Source organism: Cebus imitator, unplaced genomic scaffold (genome assembly GCF_001604975.1).
Source record: "Cebus imitator isolate Cc_AM_T3 unplaced genomic scaffold, Cebus_imitator-1.0 Scaffold82, whole genome shotgun sequence".
Taxonomy (NCBI): Eukaryota; Metazoa; Chordata; class Mammalia; order Primates; family Cebidae; genus Cebus; species Cebus imitator.
Window position 1 is genome coordinate 8,588,721 of NW_016107397.1, and position 18,624 is coordinate 8,607,344.

The 18,624-nt window shown below is 50.4% G+C and overlaps 1 protein-coding gene across 1 annotated transcript in view; it reads right to left on the bottom strand.

The window, feature by feature from the left end:
- The window catches only part of SDK1 (sidekick cell adhesion molecule 1), a 982,297-nt gene that overhangs the window by 65,138 nt on the left and 898,535 nt on the right, over positions 1 to 18,624 (bottom strand). Inside the window, exon 35 of the mRNA XM_017533779.2 lies at positions 17,771 to 17,872. Coding sequence (XP_017389268.1) covers positions 17,771 to 17,872 — 102 coding nt within the window. The remainder of the gene's footprint in view (positions 1 to 17,770; positions 17,873 to 18,624) is intronic.

Here is an 18,624-nt window from a genome sequence, read left to right on the forward strand (position 1 = left end):
CTCAAGTGATCCTCCCACCTCGGCCTCCCAAAGTGCTGGGATTACAGGCATAAGCCACCACAGCTGGCCCTGAGAACTCTTATCGAGGGCAAAGTACCACCAGTCTCTGTCCTGGCCAGCTTGGGTCACCCTGCTGCTCTAACCCCAGGCGAGAGAGGAGACCAAGGTCTCATGTTTACCCGTGTGATCTGCAAGGCGGATTGCTGCAGGCCACTCCCGTTATTTCTGTTTAATAAGATGAAAAGTTAAATAGCATGCTCCAACAAGAAGCAAGACTGGAATTCCAGTCTAGATGGTCTTATTCCAGAGCCTGACTTTCCTAGCTATGGCCTTAGCACCTCTGGCCTTGTCCTAAAGAGTCTGGGGAAGGACAGAGGAAGCCCTTGTTAGCCAGGAAGCAACATCCATCTGACAAATCCTCTCCCAACACTTCTCCACTAGGTACCTCGAGAGGCACTGGCTCATGAGGGAGGATCTGCGTGTCTGGGATGGCACTGGGCACTTGTTCTCACATGGTGCACAGTCTAGAGCAGGCCATGGGCAGGTGAGCAGGCCATTCTAGCCCTAGGTGTGGGCTCTGTGCTGGGGATGAGCCCAGAGCACTGTTGGGGTGAGCAGCAGGGCTCCCCAGGCAGTGCCTGGGCCGAGGAGGGCTCCCCAGGCCAGGTGCATCTAGGAGAGACTTGAGTGGAAAGAAGTTACACATGGAGAGTAAGGGGCAGGGAGGGGCCAGCAGCTGAGGTGGAGCAGGCTGCGTGTTCAAAGGCTCGAGCGAGAGGGCGCAGCACGTCTGGGGAACTGAACGGCTTTAGAGATCAGAGGTTTCTCTGCGAAGATTTGAAAGCGGAGAGTGATACAGTCAAAGCCGTACATGAGAAAGGTGGCTTTGGCTGTAGCTGGGAAGTGCACAGGGTGAGGGGACCCAGCCTGGAGGAGCTTCTGCAGGGACGCAGGCTGCAGAGGGCAGTCTGAGCAAGGGCAGGGCTGTGACAGGGAGAAGAGTGACAGAGGCGGACCTGCTGGAAAGGGCCTGGAATCCACCAGTCGCAGTGACCAGGGAACCACATGAGTCAAGGCCTCGAGGGGTTAAGTCACATCCCCCATAATGGGCTAGATTTGCACCTCAGTCTGCCTTGCTTGAAGGTCTACGCTGCTTCTCTAGGCTGGGGCTTTTGAAACTTTCAATGAAGGTCCAGATAGTAAGGGTAGTAAGCTTTGAGGGACAGAAGGGCTTTACTGAGACTCTTGAACTCCACTTTCCTGTGGCAAAAGCAGCGTCTGACAATATGTAATGCTTGGATGTGGTGGAGAGACTTGGGCTGAGGCTGGGGTTTCTGTCATGGATTTTTGGGGTGGGTGGATGCACTCTTCCCAGGGTAATATGTGAGCAGGCTTGTTACCACCGTTGCTGCTGCTGCCGAGAGGCTGGGGAGGGACAGCGATGGCTTCACTCCCAGGCAGAGCTCCTGCAGCCCTGCTCCGAGGGTCCCTCTAAGGATCTGGTCCCCTATGCAGCCCTGCAGGTGAGGAGACTGAGCCCCAGGGAGGCGGAGTAATTTGCCCAGGATTATGGGAACAGAGCCAGGAGCCAGACCTAGGCCTTCTGGCTTCTAAGTGCCTGCTCTTGGCTATTACACAGAAATGCCATTTTAGACAAGTTGTGTCAAAGAGCTTGTGGGTCCCCCGGTAGAGATGCCAGGCAGACAGACCTGCAGGCCTGGGTTCCACTAGAGTCTTCCAGATGGGAGGGGACTCACACGGGAGTTGTGACTCCAGAGGCAGCTGAGGATGGGGAGTGATGTGGGGGAGGGACGGGGGCAAGCTGAGCCCCAAGTAACCCCAGAAAGAAGTGGAGCTGGAGCGGCCAGGGCAGGGTGCTCTGGAAACCAGGCTCTAGAAGCCGTTCCTCAAATCAAAGGCCAGGGCAAGATTGGGGACACAAGCAGCCACTGGACTTTGCAACGAGCAGTGAATCACGTGACTGTAAGAAATCACAGTGCACTATTTCAGAGTTGCTAGAAGCGTAGGTTTTAAATGTTTTCACCACAAAAATATGATAGTATGTGATGTGATGCATATGCTAATTAGCCTGATTTAATCATTCCACGTCGTAAATGTTACTTTGTGCCCCATAAATGTATACGATTATTATTTGTCAAATAAAAATACAATTTTTTAAAAGAAGCTCATACATATGCATCATGGTTTTAATGGCATTATGGGTTGGGGCTGACAAGTCTGGAAGGACAGAACTGTGAGCTGTCAGAACAGAAAATTCCATGGGAATTTGAATGTGGACTAGATATTTGATTACACTAAGGCATTATTATTAATTTTCCTGGGTATAAGAATGACTTTGTAGTTATACACTGCGATGTTTAATACTGAGTGTCAACTTCATTGGATTGAAGGATTCAAAGTATGAATCCTAGGTATGTCTGTGAGGGTGTTGCCAAAATAGATTAACATTTGAGTCAGTGGGCTGGGGAAGGCAGACCCACCCTTAATCTGGTAGCCACCATCTAATCAGCTGCCAGCAAATATAAAGCAGGCAGGAAAACTGTGAAATGAGAGAGATTGGCCTAGCTTCCCAGCCTACATCTTTCTCCCACGCTGGACGCTTCCTGCCCTTGAACATCAGACTCCCAAGTTCAGTTTTGAGACTCAGACTGGCTCTCCTTGCCCCTCAAACTTGCAGATAGCCTATTGTGGGATCTTGTGATTGTGTAAGTTTATACCTAATAAACACTTAAATATATATGGAAGTTTATTAAATATAAAAATATATATATATTAACTCTATGTATATAAATATATATATTAACTACACATATACAAAAACTCCCATATATACTATATACAGTATATATATATATATACACACACTACATATATATATACACACACTATATATATATGGGAGTTTATCAAATATATATGTATAATATATATAACATATATATACTATATATATATATATATATATATATATATATACTGTGATTGTGATGCTGATAATCGTTGACATGAACTGTTTAGAGAGTTATTCAAAATAAATGCATTTGACACTCCTGATTCACCATTCATGAGAGGCAAGGAGTTTAGTGGCTCTATGCATAATGCCTTTGGCCATATGTGGAGAACCAAGAAATGTAATGAAGCTGGTTGGTTGCTCCTTAGTTCAGTGGACAAAGTGATGACAAAAAATGATGAACTCAGGGATTCTGTCTCCTGGCTTCAGAAGCAGATACTGAATCTCAAATCTGCTAAGATTGCCTTGAGTGACAGTCTCATCTCCTATAGAGAAAGAGCTGAAATTGTGGAAAAACAGACACAAGCTCTCATCATGTGAGTGGCTGACCTGCACCAAAAGGTGCATGCACAGCCTCGCCAGGTGTCTACTGTTAAACTGAGGGCACTGACTGAACAAGACTGGGGCCCTGCAACTTGGAATGGGGATGTGTGGGAGGGCCCTGTTAAAGCTGGGATCACTGAGTTTGTAAACTCTGATGAACCTTTTTTGCCAGAAGGAACAGCTTCCCTGTCCCCAGTAGTGACAACATCCCAGCCCATTGTGGGACCTTGTGATCGTGTAAGTTAATATTCAGTAAACTCTCCTTTAATGTATATACATAATATATATATATATAAATATTTATATATTTTTATATTTGTATTTTTAGATTTATATATATTTTATATATTAGATATTAATATAAATATATTAATATAAACACATGATATATATTATATAGATATTAATATATATTCTATATACACATATATTAATATATTATATAGATATAATATATATTTATATAGAGCCTATTGTTCTGTCCCTCTAGAGAACTCTGACTAATACGTGTGTTGAAGGGTTCTTGTAGGGATACATGCTGACAGTATTTGTGAATAAAATGATATGACGTTGTAGACTGCATATGAAGTCTGAGAGCTGCTTCAGGATGGTATGGGAGGGGAGTGGGTGGGTGTATGGATGAAACAGGACTGGCCATGGTGCCTTGCGGTTGAGCTGGGTGGTGAGTGCAGGAGTGTTCTCGACAGAGGTGGGCTGTGGAGATATTGTGAGTTTGGTTCCAGATCTTTGAAAAAGGGAGTCACATACATTTTTTGGTCTCCCAGTGAACATAAAAGCTATCCTACTACACCAGTCTGGTCAGTGTGCAATAGCATTATGTCTGAAAAAAATACTGTACATGCCTCAATTTAAAAATACTTTACTGCAAAAACAGTGCTGTCACAGAGACACAGAGTGAGCATATGCTATTGGGGAAATGGCACCTGCAGCAGGGCTGCCCCTCAACCTTCCATCTGTAAATGACGCAGCATCTATGAAGCACACTAAGGCCAAATGCAAGGAGAGTGATGCGCCCGCACTCGTCTATCTACTTCTGTGCATGCTTGAGATTAACTCAACTAGAAGCTGAACAGCAGAAACACAGGCAAAGAGGGGCGAGTTCTCTCAGGGAGAGTGTGGCTGGGGAGGAGGAGCAGGACCAGGGATTGAGAGGCCTAGGGGTGGGGTGAAAAGCTGCCGTCAAAGCCCTTGCAAATCTGTTGTCCCAGGTACACTCCCAACAGTGGGTTGGGTGTGAACCCCACTTCTACGGGAGATTCGAGCCCCTGGGAGGGGTGGTCTGCCCGGCCACACCCGTGGAGACAGCGCTTCCCTGCTCTGGGAGGATGCGCCAGCTTCTGCTATGGTGCAGAGCCCACCTGCAGCCCCCAGTTTACCCTGAGCTCTGCCACTCATGGGAGGCCACAACCCTTGCAGGCTCAACCCCAGAGAAGGTCACGAAGGCCCAGGCTGGTGATCCTCCCTCTCCCTGGCTGAACAGCTGAAGGGCGGGCCCATACCTCGGGGCTTTCTTGCTCCCTTTCGTGCCAGCAAGTGGCTGAGCAAGTGGGTGCTAAAAGAAAGAGGCCTCCGCTGGCTGCTAGTCTGGCGACCGGAGGGATCCCAGAGAAGCCGGCTAAGGGCCTTTCCAAATGCAGCCCTAGGCACAGGAAGATGCCCCACAGCCTTTGTCTACAGTTACGGATTCAGCTTAGTAATAACACCATCCCGCCACCTCAGTCGCCTGGGTACCGGCATCTGCTGGGCTGAGGGAGCAGCGAGTGAAGCCTGAGCACGTCCCCCCGGCCTGGGGGCCAGGAAGACGCCCAGTATGACCACAGTGTGGGTGGGCCTGGCAGGACCTCAGGATTCCTGGGGCCAGTCTCAGGAGTGGGTTTGATTTTTCCCCCATACACCACGAGGATCCCTGAAGGGTGGAAACAAAAAGTGAGGGGATGGGATTTGCATTTCACAAGGGTCATCCCAGCAGAAGTGTAGAGGATGGGTGGACACTGGCCCCAGGGGCTTCCCTGAGAGCCTCCGCCAGAGAGGCCGAGTTAGGCTCACACCGGGGCCGGGGGGGGGGGCACGGCACCTCCCCACCCTCCCCTCACTGCAACCTCTGCCTCCCAGGTTCAGGCGATTTCCGACTCAGCATTGATGAGGCTGCTCTCAGGGCCATCCTCCCCCGGGGCTTCGTCTGCCTCACCCGAGCTTTCTGAGCAGCAGCTCCTGTCACCCACCCTCCATAGTCCTTCCGCCTACTCTTCTTGACATCCCAACCCCATGGTGCTTTCCGGGTGTCGGTTCCTGGCCTCAGGCCCCCCACAGGCCTCAGCAAGAGGGTGTCCCGGACAGGGTATGCTACAGAGAGCCTGAAGATAGCGGTGAGACCTGAAATCCTCCCTGGCGTGGGGAAGGGGCGGGGCAACCTCTGAGTCACTCATCAACACCTGTGCATGGCTGCCGTGGGCCGGAGGCAGTGCCCTGGAGAATACCCCCACAGTGGAGGCGCCTGCATCCCAGAACCTCTCCACTCTGCACTCCTTGGCAAGGGTGTCTTAGATTCGTTTGTGCATGAAGGGAACATCTAAAAAAACATGAGCTGCAGCCCAGAGGGTGGGACGGAGCCCAGGAGCCCTCTGCCTGCTCCAGAGCCTGGATAAAGGTGACTCATCACTCATCAATGCAAACGGAGCACTGGTTCCCACCCAGGGGATTGTGACGGTTTGTGCCCAGCACACAGTAGGCTCTCGCAAGATGTTCATCCATCATCCAGGACCACGTCGACGGCACTGCACACAGCATAGACCCTCGGCATCCACTGGAGAGTGTGGCCACAGAAATGACAGGGCGGCCTGTGGTTTGCACAATGTCATTACCATGTGATGTTAATAATTACCCAGGGAGCCCTCTGCACGTCGATGCTGAGGTATTGCAGCCTGGGAAGTGTGGGATTGCGATATTAATTACCCTGTAAACAAGTGCCATTCACACTTCCCTACAAACACGTTTTCAAACTAACATCACTGAATCCTTTTAATTTCACTTAATAGGCACTAGGACTGGCTTTATTTGTCACTAGGGGGAGCTGAAACAGTGAGAAGCTTTGTTATTTTTTTTCTCTCATTCCAACCAACAGTAATTAAAAACCTGGAGCACTTAGAAGAAAGGTAGGACCCACATTGTATAAGGTTTTCATTCTTAAAAAAAAAAGAGCAAATATTTTCAAGATACTTTTCTGTCTTCCACAACCACATGTACACTGAGAGCAACCAAATACCACCTAAAGTCACTGAGTTATTTTATTTGTTGAGATGGAGTCTTGCTCCATTGCCCAGGCTGGAGTGCAGTGGCACAATCTCGGCTCACTGCAACCTCTGCCTCCCAGGTTCAAGAGATTTCCAGCTAATTTTTTATTTTTAGTAGAGATGGGGTTTCACCATGCTGGTCTCAAACTCCTGACCTCAAGTGATCCACCCGCCTCAGCCTGCCTCCCACAGTGCTAGGATTACAGGCATGAGCCACCGCTCCTGGCCCACCGAGTGATTTTAAATGCTGGACGTGGGTGTCTGCCTGTCTTTTCCTTTTTGGTGAAAGTTGTGGGGCTAAAGGCCACAGTGCTGGACACTCGGCTCTGACCTGAGCTTGGCAGTCACTCCCCATTGGGTGTAGAAAAAAGGTAAGTTCTGGCTCCCTTTTTTCAGGAAAACCTATGTTGCTCTTTTTGCTGGACTAATATTTAACATGCCTGAGGAACCACATGAGCCTCAGCCTTAAGCTGAGATTGGCAACGGGCGGGGCAGGGACAAGCCATTACAATACCCAGGCTCACAGAAGCCACTGCAATAAAATGGCCAGGAATGACTTGACAAGCAGCAGCAGAACCTGCACCAGGATTGCTGCCAGCCCAGCAGCACGGTGCTGGAGGGACGGCCAGCTCCTGAGGAGCAAGCACAAGCAGACGAATAGGAGGATGGTGAGGGTTTCCAAATCCCTTTACAATTTAATGTCTTTCCATCAAAATCCCAGGAGCATTTGCCTTTTTTGAGATCTTGCCAAGATGATTGTAAAATTCATAGAATGGCTGAGAAATTTTAGAAAACAAAGAGGAATAAGACAAGCTCTCTTAAATATGAAAACATGTGTCATAAATTCATGTAAATGAAAGGTTTAGAGGTACCAGGGCAACAGGAAAGATGTCCGTGGAATGAAGGAAAGTCCTCAGACAGACTTGACTGCAAGAATTTAAAACATGATTAAGATGTATCACAAAGAAATTAAAAATCAATAGATGGTTTTGGGGGAAAAACTTCTCTGGAAACAAATGATCTATTTAGAAGCTCACTTCATGCCAGGTTCCAGAATTAATTCCAGCAGGATGAAAGAGTTTAATGGAAAATATAAAACCATACAAATTCTGAAAGAATTTGGGTGAATATTTATGTGGCCTCAAAATGGGAAGGAGTGATGCCTCAGATCTAAAGATTTGAGCACATGACCATTTAAACACAATAAATTGAAGGCAACAGAAAGGGAAAACTATTTGCCATAAACATGATCAAACATGACATCCTTAATCTATAAGGTGCTTTAAGAAATCAACGCAAAACACTTAAAATAAGATGGAGACCAGGCTTGAGAATCCCCTAAGCAAAGTCCATGAAGCCGTGGAGACAATCTTGATCTTGCTGGTTCTGCAAACATAAACAAAACTTAACCTGGGCTATGCCTACATTAAAGAAAAATAAAACTTAAGCCTAATCAATCAGAAGTTGCCAACTTACTTATAATTATACAACTAGCGATATGGTTTGGCTGTGTTCCCACCCAAATTTCGTCTTGAACTATAGCTCCCATAATTCCCACATGTTGTGGAAGGGGCCTTGTGAGAGAAAATTGAATCATGGGGGTGGTTTCCCCCATACTGTTCTTGTGGTAGTAAGTCTCATGAGATCTGATGATTTTATAAGGGGTTTCCCACTTCACTTGGCTCTCATTCTCTCTTGCCTGCTGCCATAGAAGATGTGCCTTTCACTTTCCACCATGATTGTGAGGCCTCCCCAGCCACGTGGAACTGTGAGTCCATTCAACCTCTTTTACTTCATAAATTACCCAGTCTTAGGTATGTCTTTATCAGCAGCATGAAAACCAACGAAAACAACTCAGGATTTTCTAATAGTTTAGACCAAGTAAGGCAATGACATACTCTTAAGTCAAATATTTTCTTTGTCCATCTCCCACACTCATGCCATAAAAACCTTCTTGTGCCTCCTCCATGGAACCCCAAACCACCTTGGGACTGGTGCTGCCCGATTCATGAATTGCTGTTTGCTCAATAAACTCTTCTAACATTTTGTGTCTCAGTTTACCTTTTAATAGACCCCCATGAGAAAAACAGCCATAAGCACCACAGGCATTCAATCACAGGCCAGTAATTTAAAAGCCCATCTAGTAAAATAATAATGAGATACCTTTTGGCCTAATACATTAGGAAAGATTTAAAAGCAGGACGAAAGAGGAATGCACCCTGAGACCTGTAACTGGTCACCGCTGCAGGGTGTCAATTAATTGAAGTATTTCAAAAGTGAAAAATGTTCATGTCATTGAACCAAAAATTCTGCTTCTAGCGTTTTATCCCAAGGAAGCATCAGAGAAATTTGAAATCGTGTTCAGAGCAGCTTTATTTCTAACGGCAAGATGCTAGACCCATAGCCCTGTAGAAATGTACTAGATGATGGAAAAAATAGTAATAACCCTGTGGGTTGTAGGAAGTTTGCCCCCACCTGGGACCCAGCCCTGCCCATTCCATCAGGTGCCCCTGCCTCATCCCTGGCCTTGGCTCTCATGTCTCATGTAGCAGCGAGCCTGCCTGTCCTCTCCCACACCCCCTCACACAGACATAACACACTTGACGTGCACACAACCTGGGCTGCAAACACAGTCAAGATGAGTCCCAAGCCCCACTATGAACAGCAATGTGGCTCTTGAGCCCCACCCACATAGACATGCTGGAGCCCCCACTACTTCCAGCCCCCAGAAGGAGGCTACAGATGCCAGGGGTGGTGATTCTAGGTCTGGCTACCACTAGATCCCAAACCACAGGGCAAGATCTGGAGAAAGCCTGCAGAGAAGGAGGCTGGGAGCGGCATCTTTCTTCCCATGGAAGGGCTGTACCTGGCCCACACTGTCTACAGGGTCCTAGGAGATTCCAAGGCACCTCCTGGACTGGCTGGGCAGAGAGCAGGTGTGCAGAGCATTTGAGGGCTTAGTGGGGTGGGCTGGGGGCTTCTGGTCTCTTCCCAGGAAGCTGGAACAGCCGGGGGCTTTACTCATCAATCAATAGCAGCCCTTCCTCCTGATTCACCCTGACCCAGCTTCCCAGCTGCAGGTCCCAGGAGCCCCCAGGACTGCCGAGTGACCCCAACCATCAGCAGCAGGGCTCAGCAGGCAGGGAAGTGAACTGGCTCTGGGAATGAGCTAAGGGTCAAGGGAATTACAAGGCCACAGGCTGCGAGAAGATGGTCTGTGTGGGAATACCGCACCTCCTTCTATTTGGAGGCTCTGTCATTGGGCAGCTGCCACTAGCTCTGGCTAAAGAGACCCCCTGGGGATAGCAAGGGTACACGAGGGGTCCCAGCGGCCAGTGTGGGTATCAGGGGCCCTGCTCTAGGTGAGAGGGCCTCACTCTTGCAGTCCCTGGGAGCTGGGCTGGGAGCCATGCTTATCTATGCTAGGACCCCCGTGGCAGAGTGGGTAGAACCTGCCTGCCCCCAGTGTCCCCACAACACATATGGGGCTGGATCAGTTTTTGGTCAGCATGGATTCAGAAAGAACAGAAAACCATGGGGTTTCTTTGGTGTCTGCGGCCAGCCTTGCTGTTTTGTTTTGAAGCTCTAATGGTTTCAGAGCTCCTGGGAGCTTTCAGAGCCCTCCCTCTTTGAAAGGACAATGGCTGCAGGGCAAACAGGAGAGCTCGGCCAGGCACCTCTGGACGGGAGGCCTTGCTTTAGGACCTCCCTGAGTCCCCTGGGCCCTGGGGCCTCTCTATCCCCGCTTAGAGTTCAGGAGTCACTCCATCACTTGTGCTTCTGGGCTGGTGGCCTGGGCTATGCTAGTTGTTCTTCTCCTTCCTTCATTCCTGTCTAAATGTGTTCTCTCTCCTCCTCCCTTCCTTCCTCCAACATCTTCAGAGTGTGTTCTGTGTTCCAGGTTTATGCTAAGGTTCTGGGAATGAATAAGAGGGGTCCCTGCCCTCGTGGAACTCAGAGAGAAAGGAACCATCCTCAGGTGGGTATGCAAAGAGCTGTGTGTGTAGAATGTTCTGGAGCAGAGGAAGAAACAGCTAGTTCCGCCAGAGGAGAGAGGAGACAGTTGCCCCTCAAGGGCTGGCATGGACGCTGGGCTGCACGGGAGGGAGGACTGTGTGTCCCCCAAGGGACACGAGTGGGGAGCAGTCATTCTAGGTGGACACAGCTTGGTATGGGTGAAGGGCACATGCTGAAAGGGGGCAGGACTGGGGGGTCTGAAAATATAGGCAGGGGCTGAGACGCCTGCTGGGGTCTGGGCAGGAGTGCAGGCTTCCCCTGAGACCAGGGCCCATCCATGAATAGTGAGTGTCTTGAAGGCTGGAGCATGGTTCCTTTATACCTCACAGTGCCTGGAACACTGCAGAATGTGGAGCTGGGCCCAGAACTCTGACTGGGAGTCACCTGAACAGCTCTCCTGCCGAGGAACCCACAGACACTGACCATGCCTCCACCAGAAAAAGTTCTGGCCATGTTGTCAGTCTCTGCACATTAGCGCTGCAGGACAGCTGTGGTGAATGCCCCAGTTCCCTTCTTCTGACAGCAGCACTGGATCTCCTCTAGGGACCCTCTCGCCTCACAGTTGGCCCATGTGGTCCAGATAGAGATGACATCTCTCTCCCTTTGGGCACCTCAGTATGTTGGCTGTAGCAACTAGTTTTTGGATAGATAAGCAACTAAAGGCAGGCTGAAAACAGCCAGTGGACTTCCACTGCAGGAGGAAGCTCTCTGTGCCAGGGGCTGTATGGCTACCTTGACGAAGAGCCTGATCAAGGAAGGAGCCGACTAGGATGAAAGTGGATCCAAGAGGCCACATGGAACAGCTTGCTGGGGCGCTGGATGCAGCCATGCCTGAAGCTGTCCCAGGCTCTGCAACTCTTCTGGTACAGGAGTTAATAATGGTTCTTTCAGCTTAAGCTTGTTTGCATTGGGTCCTACCTCCTGTACACTGGAGTCCTTACTGTTGTATTATTTTTAGCAATTTGTAATGCCTGGACTTGTACATCAATCTCAACTAAGAATCTAAAAATTGCCCTTTCTCTCTGAGGTTAAACAGATTTAAGTAACACATATTTGAATTGTGGGTACCCAGCGATCATCTACTCTGAACATTTCTTAATTTTACAGATGAGGCCAGACAAACTGAGTCACTCACCCAGGGTCCCCCTCATTCACTAAATACTGACTTGGGGCTGACCCTGGGCCAGGCACGTTCTGGACATTCATTTTGTGAGCAGGACTGGCATGTTAGTGGCAGCAATGAGGCCAAAACCTGAATCTCTTCACTCACAGCTCTCCCCACAGCAGCACAAGCTCTCAAAGCTGGACTCAGATAGGTTAAGGGACTTGCCTGTGGTCACACAGGCAGTAAACAGCAGAGCCGACGCTTGGACATGCACGCTTACCTATGGGGCCATGGCAAAGTCTTAGTTCTCATAAAAGCCTTTGAGCATTTTGGGCCCAGGAATTTGTGGTGCTCTGAAGCTTCCTGCTGAGGGGATGGAAGTTGGCCCTATTTAATTTCCTTTTCTGAAGGCCTACCTGTTCTAAATCAATGTGTGAGCAGTGCCTCTCCTCAGCGGATTATGGTTATCACAAGGTGGGTACTTGGGCTGTGAGAAGCAGAGGCTAGAAAGGGAATGACAAACTGGCTTTCCTATTGCAGAAAACTCTCTGCAGTGTAAACACAGAGGCTGGAGAAGTGTGCTGAGGCTGAACAACAGCTGGGATGTCTGCCTGCAGGGGCAGCACTGCCAGGCCCAGCGCAGGAGACGTGCAAGCCAAGCCGCGTCACATGGGTGGGCTGAAGCAGAGAGACCTGGGTGCAGGGGCTGCGTCTAGAAATTTAGTTTTTAGTTTAACTTAAAGCAAGGCTGACAATGGTCCTTCCCTAATGCCAATCTCCCTCCTCCTTTGGGGGTGGAAACTGCCTTTGTAAAACTAATAAAAGGCCGTGAGATTAGGAGTATGGGAGAAGGCTGAACTCTGCTAAAATGTAAGCATAGTTTCTTTCTTCCTTCCTTCCTCTTTCTTTCTTTCTTCTTTCTTTCTTTCTTTCTTTCTTTCTTTCTTTCTTTCTTTCTTTCTTTCTTTCTTTCTTTCTTTCTTTCTTTCTTTCTTTCTTCTTTCTTTCTTTCTTCTTTCTTTCTCTCTCTCTCTCCTTTCTTTCTCTTTTATCTCTCTCTCTATCTCTCCCCCTCCCTCCCTCCCTCCCTCCTTCCTTCCCTCCCTCCCTCTCTCCCTCCCTCTCTCTCTCCCTCCCTCTCTCTCTCTTTCTCACTTTCTCTCTTTCTTTCTTTCTTTCTGAGATAGAGTCTCACTCTGTAGCCCAGGCTGGAGTGCAGTGGTGTGACCTCGGCTCACTGCAACCTCTGCCTCCCAGGTCCCAGTTTAAGCAATTCTCCTGCCTCACCTTCCCAGTAGCTGGGATTACAGGTGTGCACCACCATGCCTGGCTAATGTTTTGCATTTTTAGTAGAGACGGGGTTTCACCCATGTTGGCCAGGCTGGTCTTGAACTCCTGACCTTGTGATTCACCCACCTTGGCTTCCCACAGTGCTGGGATTACAGCCGTAAGCCACCAAGCCTGGCCCCTAAGTGTAGTTTCTATAATCCCTCACTGCTTAGGAGTCACGTGACCAGAGGTCACACAATTTGTGGCTTCCCCAGTTGCTCCTACATAGACAACATCACTATTATAGAAACTAAGATTGATCTTTGGAGATGCTTTTCAGACTCTGGCATTCTGAAAATGGACTGACCCCACCTGGACTCTCGACTCAAGCAATCCTGTGGCCCCACTCAGAGGCTGACTCAGCACACAACTCAGAGGCTGACTCAACACATGAGGACCATTTTCCATGCCCCATGACATCAGCCTCAGCCAGTCAGCAGCACCTATTCCCTAGCCTCCTGCCCAGCAAGCTATCCTGGAAATAACTAATGTCTGGGCCCTCAGGGAGACCAACTCCAGTGATAACTCTGGTTCCCCCACGTGGCTGGGCCCTAATTATACTCTCTCTTTACTGCAATACCATGGGCTCAGTGAATGGGTTTTGTCTGTGTGACAAGTAGGAGGAGCCCACTGGGTGGTTACATCCCCTTGTGTAAACCCCAGCTCCTAGCACTGCTCCCCCATGCCAGGGTCCTAAAGTAGCTGCACAGCCTCCACCAGCCTGTGCACCCTCACCAGCCCTGCCTCTCTTCCCACATGCCAGGGCTGTAAAGTGGCCGCACAGCCTCCACCAGCCTGTGGACCCTCACCAGCCCTGCCTCTGCCTCCCCTCCCAGGGTTGCGGCAGCCTCCACCAGCCTGTGCACCCTCACCAGCCCTGCGTCTGCCTCCCCTCACAGGGTGGCGGCAGCCTCCACCAGCCTGTGCACCCTCACCAGCTCTGCCTCTGCCTCCCCACTGCCAGCAGCCTCCAAAAGGAGCCTCATGGAAAGAGCAGCCCAGGACATGAGTGCCTATGCGGCAGATGGTGACAGTGTCACTGGCCGTTACGGGAACAGAGGCCACCCATTCCTTCTCCCTCCCCTTCCTCAGGATGAGGAGCTTCTGATTAGCCTTCCCTGCAGCCCTGCTGTGAGACACTGATTCCACCTTCCTTCACCTCAGCACATTCGAGAGGCCCTGTCTCCAGGGTATGTCCCTGGGCACAGAGTTTCCCCAGCTGCACTCCTGCCCTGTATCCTAATGTGGAAGTCTGGGAACCTCAATTTGCCCAAATGACAAAGGTATTTTTGAGCCCCTCTGGCAATAACCCTGGGGTCGAGGAGCTGTTTGGGATGAAGCAGGCATGGTGTAATAGGGAGGAGCAGCATTAGAGAGAAGACAGCCCCACTGCTGGGGGGAAGGCAGAGGTGTGCACAAGGCACCCAGGATAGGAGCACAGAGGAGAAATGTGGGCCCTGCCTAGAGAGACATGGACAGGGAGTGCTCCCAAGAGAGGAAGCCCTGGAGGGCCTCCTGGGGCAACAGCAGCTGATCTTCAGGGGATAAAACCATAAAGGGTGCTTCAGGCCTCACTCAGATTAAACTGGAGAGGCTGCACAGGGCACTCTGGGTGGGTGTGACACTGTAGGCACCAGCTCCGCTGTGACTCTCAGCACCTGCCTTCAAGCTCTGTGAGCAGCACAGTGTGGCCACGTGGAGCTTGTGTGTGCATGGAAAAAGCCTTGGTGGCCTGGGCACAGCAAGTAGGCTTTCCTTACCCTTCTGTGGGACTCCAAAGGGTAAAGGTGGCAGAGCTCAGGCCTCCAGGCAGAGGCGAGTCATGTGGAGGGCATGGGTGTGTTGAGGAGGAGGCAGGGAAGGAGGGCAGGCCTCTGGAAGGGAGGGCTGGAGCAGGAATGCCCATGTGGGGAGGGGAGGGAGAAGCCACATCACACTATTATGCCAACCTCAGAGGCCAGGCCCACCTACAGCCTCTGCAGCTGCCTCCCACACCTGGGCTGTCTCAGCTCTGCACTGCTGAAAAGTCCCTCACTCCCCCATACTCACAGTAGCACATTCAAAAGTCCAAAAGGGGGAAGCCCCCTGAATGTCCATCCATGGAGGAGTGGACACACCAAATGTGGCAAATGCATGCAATGGAATATTACTCAGCCATGAAAAGGAAGAAAATTCCGACACCTGCTACAATGTGGGTGAACCTCAAAAACCTCACGCTGAGTGCAAGGATTTAGACACAAAAAGACAAGCACATTACTCCATTTGTAGGAAGTATCTGGAACAGGTGAATTTGCAGTGACAGAGAGTGAGAGGTTGCCCAGGATGGGAAAAGTGGGAAAAGGCGGCCTGCTTAATAGGTATGGGATTTCTGTTTGGGAAGAAGAGTTAGTTCCAGAGACGGACGTTGGCGATGGCTGCTCAACATTCTGAAAGCGGCTGAACTGTACATGTAGAACAGTTTAAATGTTATACGCATCTTTCCACAATGACAGACTCATGGCCTGGATGTGTCCCTGCCCAAATCTCACGTTGAGCTATAATCCCCAACATGGAGGTGGGGCCTGGCAGGTGGTGACGGGGACACAGGGGTGGGTTTCTCATGAATGGCTGAGTTCTCGTGAGATCTAGTCGTTTAAATGTGGCCCTGTGGTCCCACTCAGAGGCTGACTCAGCACACAACTCAGAGGCTGACTCAATACATGAGGACTGTTTTCCATGCCTCATAACATCATCTTTAGCCAGTCAGCAGCACCTACTCCCTAGCCCCCTGCCCACCAAACTATCCTGGAAATAACTAATCTCTGAGCCCTCAGGGAGACCAACTCCAGTGATAACTCTGGTTATCACCCCCGACACCGCTCTCTCTTGCTCCTGTTTTCACCATATGAGACGCCTGCTCCCTCTTCAGCTTCTACCGTGCTTGGAAGCTTCCTGAGGCCTCCCCTGAAGCAGAAGCCACGATGCTTCCTGTTCAGCCTGGAGAACTGTGAGCCAAGTAAATGTCTTTTCTTATAAATTACCCAGTCACTTTACAGTGGTACGAGAAGGAAGTAAGACACAAACAGCGCAAAATCTCAGACCTGAGCCAGTGCAGCACCTCGTCCCACTGTGGCTTGGCTTGCTCCTGGCACGGCTCTCGAGTTTCCTGTACCACCCCTGGTTTCCCCGCCACTTGCTGAAGCTCTTTCTCTGGACTTCTGCCTCAGTCCCTGACACTCAGGGCCTGCTCAGGTGCCCTGAGCCCCTGGATCCTGGCATCCCACCCCCAGGTGCAGGCGGATCCTCAGGCAGAGCGTCAACACCCACACCTGCTGCTTGCAGTTCAGACACTGAGGCTCCTGGCTCTCCTGTCCTGTGCTCCCCCCGGGGCCACAGGCTGACCTACCCATCCCCCCAACCTTGTGGGCCACCTGGGGCCCAGTCACCTGAATATGAGCAGAGAGCACAGAATCTGCCATGGCCACTGTCCGCTGCGGCCCCCACCCTTTACTGATGACACCCTGATGCCCCTCCCTGATAGAACCCTTGGCAGCCCCCCATTGACCTCAACGGGCTCTTCTATAGCCAGGCCCCTCCCTGAGGAAACGCCTAGCCACATCTCGGTGGCTCGTAGTGACCCCTTGAATAATCTTTGTGCAGGGAGAGGCAGAAATGCCATATACTCTTGGTGCCCCACTGCAACTGCATCCTCATTTGTATGCAAATGCTGCTTGACCATTCCAGAAAAAATCCTCTAGGCTAGACCCTTAGCGCTATTGATTGGTTTATAACAATATCCTTTCCCAATTGCAAAAGGTCACCTGATATGTTTCCCTCCTCTGTCCCCCCAAGTCCGAGCTGCTCCCTGCTCACTCCTGCTGTAAAGCAGCTCCTGCAAAGCTGAGCCTCAGGGTCACTCCAATTATCCCAGGCCTGAAGCAACACCCTTCTAAATCTGCACCAGCAGCACTGAGCAGAAACACCAGGCTCTATGTGAAGTCAGGGAACTCTTTAAAATCACCAGCCGGTGAGGAGGGGGAGGTTCTGTGGTCTCCTTGTCCGAAGGGAGGGTGTTGCTCTCATTACCTGAGGCATGCTAGGGATAGTCAGAATGTGATCTAAAAATGATGTTGCTTCTCACTGTGAGCCCTACAGAAGGCAGGGTCCCTTGAATCAGACCTAAGAGTCACATCTTACCTAAAAGGGGTGGAGACAATGGTCCACTGGACTTTCCGAGACCTAGAGAATGAGCTGTCACCAGGGTATCAGGCTGGTTCCGGTCACCAGGCCCCTGCTAAACCCCATGGAAGGACTGAGGCAGACATCTGTCCCTCCAGATAATGAGGTTCCATTTTGCACACACCCAGATCCCCACTGAGTTAATATTGCTCTCGTAGAGCAAAGCCACACTAAATATGATGGCTCCAGTTATCGAACAAACCCTTTGGGTCTCAAAAGCAAGACTTGACCATTCCCTTAAGGTGCCAGGACATTCCAGCTTGCAGCGGAGCCCATCTTTTCCAGCCAGTGGCGTGGAGACCTCAGCCCCAGCAGCAATGTGTTCAAGGAACAAGAACGCTGCTGGGCATCTGAGCGGCTTGGCCACAGCACGCCTGGCTGTCCCTACCGCTATGGCCCTTGCTGGCAGAGGGGTTGGGGGTGCATGGAGCTTACCGGCCTCGCCGACAAAGACCTCCACGGGTGCGCTGGCTGGGCTCTCGCCGATGATGTTATAAGCAGTCATTATCACTTCATAACGCCGGTACTTCTTTAAATCTGCAGGGTTAAAGGAAATGGGGATCAGCTTCCACCAGGACCACCTTCTGTTCCTAGAAAGCTTTCCCTATGAATCACACTGGAGGAAGCAGCACCCTCCAAGGAGAGGAGGGGGATTGTTGGAAGTCTGTGAAATGCCTGCATCCTCTGTGATCAGGCACTCTCCTCCTTTCCTCCCTATTAATGAAGCACCCACCAGCATTAAGCAAAAGATACACCCATTCTAACCTGTGTTCAGGTAAAAGGCAGAATGGAGGCTGGGCTCAGAGGCTTAGGCCTGTAATCCCAGCACTTTGGGAGGCTGAGGCAGGTTGATCACCTGAGGTCAGGAGTTTGAGACCAGCCTGACCAACACGGAGAAACTCCGTCTCTACTAAAAATACAAAAAATTAGGTGGGTGTGGTGGCAGGCGCCTTAATCCCAGCTACTTGGAAGGCTTAGGCAGGACAATTGCTTAAACCCAGGAGGTGGAGGTTGCAGTGAGCCAAGATCACACCATTGCACTCCAGTCTGGGCAACAAGAGTGAAACTCCATCTCAAAAAGAAAAAAAAGCAAGCAGCATGGAGCTCCCTCCTCGAAAGTAAAGGATTTAGAACAGGGGTCCCAAGCCCTGGGCCACTAACCATGACCTGTTAAGAACCAGGTTGCAAAGCTGGAGGTGAGCGGCGGCGGGTGAGTGAGAAAAGCTTCATCTGTATTTACAACTGCTCCCCATCCCTCGAATTGTCGCCTGAGCTCTGCCTCCTGTCAT